The sequence below is a fragment of the Melitaea cinxia genome, chromosome 17, assembly GCF_905220565.1.
Source record: "Melitaea cinxia chromosome 17, ilMelCinx1.1, whole genome shotgun sequence".
NCBI lineage: Eukaryota > Metazoa > Arthropoda > Insecta > Lepidoptera > Nymphalidae > Melitaea > Melitaea cinxia.
The window spans coordinates 4,941,662-4,952,534 of NC_059410.1; the positions used below are offsets into that span (position 1 = coordinate 4,941,662).

Sequence of the window (10,873 nt, forward strand, 5' to 3'; positions counted from 1 at the left end):
GAATATTCTGAGACAAATTTAACATCACAAGAATATCATATCATAATTCACACTTCACATTTAAAATTATAGTAGAAGATCACGCCGTGGTTTGTTACTGATTATTATTTTTCGACAATTTGTTTGGGGTAGATAGATTGTACACTAACAATGTTCACGACAATACAGCGATAAAAAATATAAATAGATCTATGTAGTAAGGGATCGTCATAACAGTTAAAACATTCACATTATGATATATAACTAAAGATGGCTAGTATTTCATTGACATATTAGCAAAAATATGTTAAATCAAACAACAGATACAAGTAACATTTTCTATATAATATATATTCACTTTCCAGTTATTACATACATGTTAAATGTAATAATTGTATTTTCAATCAAACACTGACTTTCTATGAACCTAATGAAATAGTAACTATTATTGTCTACGTCTACAGGCTCTTTTTACAGCACAAGATTTGATACCACCGAGACATGGTTGTATTTATAAAAAAATATTTATAGGCGGATGTGTAATAATAGCCCTTTTTATATAAGGCTGCTCAGACTGTTTATAAAAATAGTGATATTTTACGTTTACTTATATAATCTGGATTCCAATGTACTAAAAACAATCGTAAAGTTTACATTGACTACACTATTACAGTTTATATTGTTTAAGTTATATATTATATTTTAATACAGAAGTTGCCATTATGAATTTTATATTTCTATTTAAAAATTCATATGTATGACATTTTAAAAATCTCTTCTTTCATCATGAATATATATAATTACATTCCAAACTACATGCTTGTAGGGTCTGTAGAAAAATATTCGTGACAATATGTTTTTTCAATTTACTTTTTAAACACGTAAAAAACATTTATTTAGCAAGGAATTTCTTATACACAGTAAAGACTGTTTGATTAAAAAGTACTGTTAAAGACTTTAAATTAAGACCGACATGAATCCAAAAAAAGGAAGGAAGGTCAGGATCAACTTCTACCTCCTGAACACTTTTATTTGTAAAAACTAGTTTTTCTAAGCATACTTCAATTCTCAGAGCCATACTTTTTACATTTATAACAATAAAAAAAAAGACTGCAACTTAGGACACATTATTTTAAAACCGTTATTTACAATACTGATTAGATTTATAGTTATCAGCACGAATCTTGAGTGCTGACCCTCATCCAGCGCAAAAATGAATTTTGTATCTCTTTGATGCTGTGAAGTGAGGCACAGGGGCGAGATTATCATATTGTTGTACAATGACTGGTCAGTTCGAGTTAAAACTTCCACTCGTAGGCCTTTCGTGATGAATTCTTTACCCTTAATAACATGTGCGCTAAACCATTTTTTTACAATTTAGTGCCTCGATTAAAAATTAATTATTATATTGCTATTATGACTTTACTTATGACAAAGTGGCTTTATTTATTTTCTTTATTAAACTATTTTCTATCATTTTCCCATTTATTTTAATATGTATAGTATTGATGTGCACTTTACATGCATCACAAACTAAAATATTTGCGAGTTCTGCATGCATCGTACAAAACTGTCCCTACTTGTCGCCGAATGCTCAAGATACGTGCCAATTGCTATACTAGTAAACACAGTACACAAAGAGCAGTAACAATTTTCAAGGCATATTTTATTTTCGATTCTTGTAAAGAGTGTAAAAATTCACAGCCACATTTTAGATGCAAAAAGGGAATGCATGCTGCAGAACTTCACACTACGATTTTCAATAAGCCGCACCACACATTTGACAACAAACTTTCAGATTATATCTAAGGTAATAAACAGATTACATACTATTAGTCTAACAGGGAGAGGCAGAAACAGCACCAGGAGAAGCACCTCATTAGAACAACTCCATATCATCGTTGCACATCACTTCTAAGAAGTCATCGTCTTCATAGTCCTGTATGGTGCGAGACTTTCGGTCGGGGAGAGGGGACTGCGACCGCGGGGAGGAGGGCAGTTCTGTGTGTGAGTGTGCGTCAGTGTCGCTCGAGCCGTCGCGGGCGTCGGTCGCGGGGGACGGCGGCGGGTTGGAGCCGTGTTCCGACTGCACTGTCGCCTCGCCCCGAGAGAGTAGCGACGGTAGTTCTGAATCTACGAGTAAATTCTATTTAAGCATACCTGTATATATATATATGTATATATATTAATCCCTTTTTTCCCTTGGTCACGCCATAACTACATAATGACTTGAAAATTAAAATTGCGCATAAAATTGGAAAATTACGAGAAAAGTTAATAGCTCTTTAAGAGCCATTTCACATTTTTACGCTCTGCAAGTTTAGGTAAATTTGGTCGCATCTTTGTGCTAGTAAATATAGTGTGACAGCCAAAAGACCATCTTGATCATTTTCTGATGTATAATAAAAATTATAACTATGGTATAAAATGTTTTTTACATAATTAATTTGTTAAAAATTTCAAGTATGTTATATAACAACAGTCAATAAATTTAAAATAAAAATAAAAAATCAATTTTATGAAACAAATTTGTTTAAATTGATTTAGTTTTTTCAGTTTACGAATGAATCTAATATTTACGATATGAATAAAATAGCATTTTATGACATCGACACCGACAAACATATTAATTAACAAATAACAAGACAAACAGATTGAAATGCCTATTTGTATTGATAATGTGAGAAAAGAAAATTAAATTATACATTTGTTTACAGAAATTATCATTATATTATTTTACAGTCATTTTCGTAATATGTTTATTTTATTTATATTTTATTACGAAAGTATCAAATGCAGTTTATCCGCTATAACAACAGGCGCTTGGCGCGTGTGAGCGAAAGAGACGGCTGCGCAGAATTTGGCGTGGACCTTACCTCTAAGAGCGCTAGCGCTCGACTGATTTACTGGGCTTGATGCGTGGTAATATATACTATCTTTTTATTATTTAATATAAAATGTATTAAAAATGATTACATCTTTTAATTATTTTTTTTTTGTATTCCTTAATGATGTAAGTTTACTTTGATGAAGATAGTTCGTTAAAATTTCTTAGTTTTCTACGAAAAATATCGCTTTTAAAATTGTACTTATTTGGAAAATATTCGTAACTTTAATTTTTTTTTTATCGTTTAATAGAGATACAAATGGAATAAAAATCTGCGATAGTGCGCAACAAAATTATATTCCACATATTATGATATTTTTTTAAAATGGTTTCAACGTAGAGGTTATTGAAAAGTAGGACTTCAAAGTATACATTGCGACCGTTTACCCAGGGAGGAGGCTGATGAAAAGGTTAATAATTTTATACACATAATATAAATCAAAATTCTGATCCGACTATGGACTACAACAAAGATTGCTTTATTATATTTCAAGAATATAAATTACATTATTGCATCCAACACTGAGATTAACGACGTCAAAATATTACAATTTCGCGGATTGTTACCTATTTTTGTGAAATGGCTCTTAAACTTCGCGCGTATTATGTGTTTGCGTACTAAGCCTAGAGAAATTTATATTTTAATAATGATTCATTATATTTAATAGGTAAGGTTCTAAGCTAATTGCTCCATTTGTTTAGTTTTTTCATGTTATCAATATTTCCTTTCTTGATAGGAGTTGTCTTTAAGAGATCACTATCTTATTAATAACTCTTTTGCACTTAAGATAGAATATTGTTGCTACGTGTTAGAAAATTGTTCGTTGGGTTAGAGAGACACCCACAACTCCTAACACGAGACACAAGAGAGAGAGTAAAAAAAATCCTACAGAATCTTAATCTTCTTTTTCAAAACACACAAAATCACCTTACACTAAAGCAAAGCTTAAACCTATAAGAACTACAATGACTCACCCACAATAAATTGCACTCAGATCTTAAGACGGCGAGAGAATCCAAACCAAAAAAGAAAAGAGCAAAAAGGCCCGCAAACACTCGCCCCGAGGCTTATATACAGCAAACCCAGCGCGTCGCGACACAACTACCCCCTAAGATGAATCGCAACGTAATACGATACGAGGGCATTCCAAAATTAAATCAGTCGCCTAGAAAAAGTAAATAGCAACGCTAATGCATAACTGTGCTATTATACATCAGCAGGAACGAAACCAGGCGCTATTAAAAATATATGCTACATTGTTAATTTCTTTAATGTAATTCAAAATGTGCAATATAGTATTATATCTATTTACATAATGTGAGGCGTACCTGTGAGACTCTGTTTCAACTGTTCCATTACTTTTTGACGAGTCTTGGCTCGTGTTTTCTTAATCTTGCGATTAGTTTCCTTTCGATCTTCATTGAATATCTGATTTATCATACTCTGCGAGATATCATCATCCCTTTTTAATAAAAAGAAATAAATACCACCCGGTGTGCGTCTTCTTGTGCCATTCTGTAAAATGTTAATATGAAAGTTATTGTAACATTTTGTCTTTGCTCGCAAACAAAAAAAAAAATTTATTCTTTTTAGCGCATTTAATTAAGCTTGTTTTTTAACTTAGTCTTCGACTTTAATTTTTTGTTTCATTTTTATTTATGCTGGTCAGGTTTTTTTTTATATAACTAGGTCGGCAAATAAGCGTACGGCTCCCCTGATGGTAAGCGATAACCGTAGCTTATAGACGTCTGCAACACCAGAAGCGTTGCAAGCGCGTTGCCGACCCTATCTCCAATTACCCCCAGGAGCTCTGGTCACCTTACTCACCATCAGGAACACAAAATATCTTTTGTAAGGTTTAGTTACTACCCCAGTCAGTGCTCCATATTTTAAGCAGGAAATTTTCTGCTGTGCCCTACCTCAGTTAAAGGATTTGTCAATCTGGTATTTTCAGCAAATCTTTTCATTTGATACCCATTATGTAGGAAAACATTACAAAAAAAAAAAAAAAATTAGTCCACTATCTCAAGAAGTCTACCATAATGGATTTAGAGAAACATCTCTTTATTTTTCGAGTTACTCTCAGCAAATCCTATCATATAATACCCATATATAATATAACTTAATCCGACATCTTGGATTTAGAGTGACTTCACTTGTTGTATCGAGCTATTCTCAGCAAGTCTTTTCATTTGATCATTGACCCGTCTTGTAGGAGTGCATTAAAAATAACTACTAGAACATCTTGGGTGTGGAATCCATGTAGGATTTAGAATGACGTCACATAGCTAAACATGCATTGTCATTCGAACAAAACGTTTTAATTTCAGTTCAATCTGTTCTTCAAAATTGAGTAGCATACGAGGGTGGATCGGAAAGTTGCGGCCTCAACTAGGAAACAAAATAAATAACATATAAAAATATTTTTGGTTATCAATATAATCTCCATTTAACTCAATATATTTCTTCCATCTGTTTTGCAAAGCTTCTATAACGGTTTTGAAAAATGATTCTTGAAGGTCTGAAAAATACTGGTAAACTGCAGCTTCAACCTCTTCATTTGACGAAAATGTATGGCTATCAAGGTGTTATTTTAGGTAAGGAAACAGATGAAGGTAGGAAGATGCCAAATCAGGCGAATAAACCAGGTGGAGCAGCAGGTTCCAAATCAAAAACAGCTTTATTCAAATAGACCAAGAGCACTTTCGAATCGTCATTTTATAAATTAAAATTTAAAATTGATTATTATTTTCGTAAAAGTAAAGCTATCTCCGATTCGAAATGTGCAGAGAAGAATCAGCAGGAAACTCCACAGCTACTGTTTTGAAAATAATATATAAACTGTGTTTTAGTACAAAATTAGTAGTATCTTGCATAAAACCAAAATCACGAATTTGAGCCTCATTTGCGACAGAAGTGTAAACGGGTGCGTTATCCTAGTAAAAAAACACTTTCTTTCTTAGTTATCCTAGACGATTTCTTTAATTTCTTCAAGCAAATGACGCAGTAGGGTGACACAGTATGCTGAGTTTATTGTTTGGTCTTTTCAAAGATAGTCCACCATTATGAATGCACGAGCATCCCAAAAAACTGATGCCATCACCTGATAAAATTGCCTTTCCTTTGTTTGAGGTCGGTTCCGATTTATTCGACTGCTTGCACTGTAATTAATCCAGGTTTCGTCCATAGTAATAAAACGGTTCAAAGAGTCTTGCGGTTGAGCTTCAAACATTTCTAAACATTTGCGAGAGAGCGAAAACCTATTGAGTACCTTAGAAAATCCGAGTTCATTGATAATGATATTTTGTGTTCGGTCATATGAAATGCCTTAAGTGTTTGCAATTTCCCATACAGTCAATCTGCAGTTTTCTAATATGAGATCACACACTTTGTTGATGTTTTCTTTGGACATAGTAGGCTGGCTGGAGGATCCACCCTCGTACTTAATACATTGCATCTTAAATAAAAGCTTTTAGTAAATGGGTAGGCTTATACAGGTGTCCCAGGAAAGACTGTCAAGCGGAAGTCCAGAGCTAGAACACGCTTTGGAATTTCAAATCACCCCTATGTATATGATCCGATTTTTTATAGTTTAGGAGATATGATTTTATTTTTTATTTTTTCAATGTTTTTCGACCTTATTAATATTTGAAAACTTAAGTTTAAAAAATTGTAATAAATTTGGTCGTGTTTACTGGGAGTATGACTATGAAAACAGATGAAAAACACTTCCTATCTGAATCTTTTGTATTCCAAGGAATAGTTATACGGTATGATAGCCGCGCCAGTTGTTCGGAAAGTGACAAATAGATTTTATTTTTATTTTATTTTATATATTTGGGAAACATACTATATAAAAATCACATACAATTAATTTTCTTACGAAAACACATTAATCACTAAAGTTTCCACTAACATTAATATACAGACATGTCATTTGAAAAGTCGTAATTTTAAATCAATTAACATAATTTAAATTAAAATAACTATCAAAGGAGACAAAAAAAAAAAATCACTTAGATATAAAAATGTATGTGATTTATAAAAAAAAAAGTCATAAAAAGAGTCGAACGTGTCAATTATGTCAAATGAAAGGATTATAATTTAAAAATAAGTCAAAGATTAGAATTAAAATTAAGATTAATACAAAAATTATTGTATTAAATCAAAGAGATACATTATTATATCAAGAAATACATTATATTTTTTTTAATTAAAGAATGAACTAGTGTTAAACTGTGAAAATTATGAACTAGTGTTAGAACGAGATAGGGGAATCTTTTATATTCTACACAATAGCTAAATGATATGATAGCCAAGCCAGTTATTCGGAAAGTGACAAATAGAGTTAATGAACTAGTGTTAGAGTGAGATAGGGGCAATCTGTGGCTAGTGGTGATGACAGCAACTGAATACGTCACATTGCTCTGCTAGGCTTCTTACAGTACGATAGCGATTCATCTTCTCAAGCAGTTACTCATTAAAGGGATAATAATTGACTTTCACACAGGACTTTTGATTACATTTCGATTTGGACTTGTGTAATTGGAACTCTCAACGAATTGGCTTTCCCTAAGGACTTTCAGTGCAAACTTATCGCTAAGGTCGAAAAACATTGGAAAAAAAAAATCATATCTCCTAAACTATAAAAAATCGGATCATATACACAAGAGTGATTTGAAATCCCCAAGGAGGATGTTCTAGGTCTGGACTTTCGCTTGACAGTCTTTCCTGGGACACCCGGTATATAGGTGATAACAAGCAATCTTATGTGCAGTTACGTCATGTACAGTTATTATACGCACTTCAACACTCTACCCTTTACCCTTAACATGTAAGGTAATTTATGGATGGGCCCTTAGATTGTTATAAAAAATATAGTACACTTACCATTACGAGCATTCCCCCATCTGCTTCAATCTTTTGTGTCTCCTTATACAAATCTATAGCCTTGCTTGCACCAATGACTTGAACAATCCTACCTGTAAAAAGTTAAGTAAATTACATCATTTACTATTAGATGGCAAAATTTACTTCCGCTGCTACTTACATCTTTTATCCTAATAAAATAACAAGAATTTGGGTGTAATCCTTATATATTATTTGTGTGTATATTTATTATAAAAAAAGATGTTGCTACATCAGTCAGCTGGTAAGTCGCACAAGTTGTCTACCTTAGCAACAAATGTGCATGTTGAATATATTTACTTATTGACAAACAAAAAAAAGCAATAAAAGAATAACTTACCAACTAAATCTTTTTTCTCTTCAGTCAACTTCTCTGCAATTTCATTAGCTATTAGTTCTGTTGGGTCTTCTAATGATACGAGTAAATCTGGTAAAATTCTTGGAACCTGTTTCTCATCCAAGGGCAGTTCACTATTCACCCTCTTGCCAAGTCTTAACTTTACATTGCCTCTATCTGAATTACTTCTCTTATTCGTGGCTTGATCCTTAGGCCTGTATTCAGAGTTATTTGTAAATACTTTTTTGGAAATATAGTCATCATTTAATCTATACTTAATTGTGTAGTCATATGATTCAACGCCATATCTACTCTTTTTTGTTAAATCACAAGTGACCATATCCTCGGTTAGAAGATCTTCCTGAAATTTAACAAGACATTTTAAATTATAAAATCAAAATAATAATAAAAAACAAGTGTATCAAAATACTGTTTAGTTGGGAGGTAGTTAAAGTGAGCCTATGTATTATATCAAGAAACTTATTAAAATTGTAAGTTGTGTCTTTTTTGCAAGTATATATTTATTATTTGTAAGAATAAAGCAAAAATGAACTTTTACTTGAAAGAATTAAAATATTAAATTTCTTTATTACTGAATATATAAGCAATAGAAGTTGTTTACAACTTGCTTTGGATGTATCCGAATACAAATTTTACAATTAGGTGTCAAAATACCTGCAATGCTTTACACCATATATTGTACTTGTCCTTCTTTGCTGCCTGAGTCTGCGGTTGTGGAGGTCGCAGTCTTAGTTTAGTTCGTTTCGGTCGCCGATGAGGTTCATCATCGGATTCCGATCCTGACGACTCTTGAACTGAATCTTCGTCACTTTGTTCATCCTGAATCTGCATATTTACGAGAGACGGCGGGTTGAAGGCTTCAGGTCGCGCCAAAGGGACGTAAGTGCCCTCTTCCACATCTGAGTCTTCCAACTACGACGAAAGCAATTAGTTACGATAATAACGGTGATGCGAATTTTAGTAGGAATTGACTGCTATTCTGAATTAACAACAATGGAAAAGGCAGAGAATAACGCTCATATAAGACGTTATTTGTGTGGTTAAATGCATTAAGTTACACAATGAACAAGAAAAATATATTCTGAAGGTAATAGTCAAACCTCGCCGTCTTCAAGTTCGTGGGACACTTCGATATCCAGATCTCCTTCTGTAGTAGACATCATGATTGCTGGATGTAATCAAGTTTGTATAGTAATTGCACATGAAAGTTTTTACAAAATGCAATAATTCCGCCTTAGGTCACTATCGCTGGCTTTTCGAGCTGTCATTTACAAGAATAGACAATGTAAGTACCGATGTCAAATTCTATAGGTGTAGACATAAGTGTATAATCTATGGGTGTAGACTGTAGACCACGGTCTTATAAACAGGTCTTACAACGGAGCCCAATTTCAATGCTGAAAGATTAATACGACAGTGTCTTAACTTTTCGTTTGCGTCAACGCCGCTGTACATCACTGCTATCGATGTGTGCGGTCATGTGGTGCGGTGCACAGTGCGCACTGCGCAAACTGGTTGAGTGACAATTCATTGTAATTGGTTATATTTTAAAACATAAATGCGTTACGTGTGATAGAAAAAAAGACAGAACGCTATTCTATCTTCGCTGCACAGCACACCCATCTATTGCCATGCCTATGGCAGCCGTAAATTGAAAAGAAAAACGCAACTGTTAAGCCGATGTAACCGCCCCCGCCCCACTTTTGTTGCAAGACCTGTATAGAAGACCGTGGTTTCTCATTATATGAAATGGTGAAAAATTATATTTTAGCCGATATATGTATGTAACTGGAACTATTTGGTGTAGTAGGTAATTAATGTAACTATACATACGGATATAAAATAGATAACAAAGATACTACAAACTAGTGAAGAGCCCTTTTCATAATTGTCACTATGAAGTGCGCAAGACATTTATAAAATTATTGTGCGTTTTATATGCTGATTATATCACTATAAAGTTTTTACAATAAAGAAATATAGTTTTACTGGAATTATTAGTGTATATGTTACGTATATAGGTACTTATTATTGAAGTTTACTACAAGCAAAATTGTTAGCTAAAATATGTGAGTTTTTATTGAAATTTTTGTTTTATTATTGTTGATTATAAAATAACAAAGTTGTCTAACGTTACAAGTAATGTCGAAGTAAGAAATAGGTCATTAGTAGTTAAATAATTGATTATTTTGCAGGGCTGCATTTGAGGCAATTAGTAAGCTTACTTTACAACCTCATGATCGAATGTCTATGATTGATGTTAGATATGTACGACTACCTCGCGAGAGGCCTGCCTTAGACGACTATGATCCCTCGCAGCACAGGGAACCTAAACAACCTATTAAGTACTTTTTTTGTCATAATAATAAAAATATACACCATATTCTCAACGTACAACAACAAACAAACACCGCAAAGACATTCACCCAGATAATGAAAAACATGTACTTGGTCTGTGGCTTGGCCTATACAAATGTTTGTTACTAGCGGAGTTCAAACCCTCGACCTCTAAAGTAACAGCGAATGCTGTGACTGCTTAATCCATGTGACATTGTTTTCATATACCACCAAGTCAATTGCGTAGGGTCGGTACCTGATCCTCCTGATACTCTTCCTAGTGTAGGCTTATTACTCTAATGACATAAAAAAGATTTCGTCCACAGCTCAAAGCTCTATCTCGATTTAAACGTCAACTGTCGGTGACCTCCTCACGGTGCGCCCCGGGCAATGGGATTGGGAG

The 10,873-nt window shown here is 33.3% G+C and overlaps 1 protein-coding gene across 1 annotated transcript; it reads right to left on the reverse strand.

Moving 5' to 3' along the window:
- Positions 1-1,428: 1,428 nt before the first annotated feature.
- On the reverse strand, positions 1,429-9,418 carry LOC123661575 (phosphorylated adapter RNA export protein). Its single transcript, XM_045596527.1, has 6 exons — positions 9,234-9,418; positions 8,788-9,045; positions 8,116-8,473; positions 7,758-7,849; positions 4,196-4,382; positions 1,429-2,112 (listed from the first exon to the last, which is right to left on the reverse strand). The coding sequence occupies exons 1-6, from the start codon at positions 9,294-9,296 to the stop codon at positions 1,859-1,861; spliced, it is 1,212 nt and encodes a 403-aa protein (XP_045452483.1). The 5' UTR covers positions 9,297-9,418; the 3' UTR covers positions 1,429-1,858.
- Between the last annotated feature and the right edge of the window lie 1,455 nt (positions 9,419-10,873).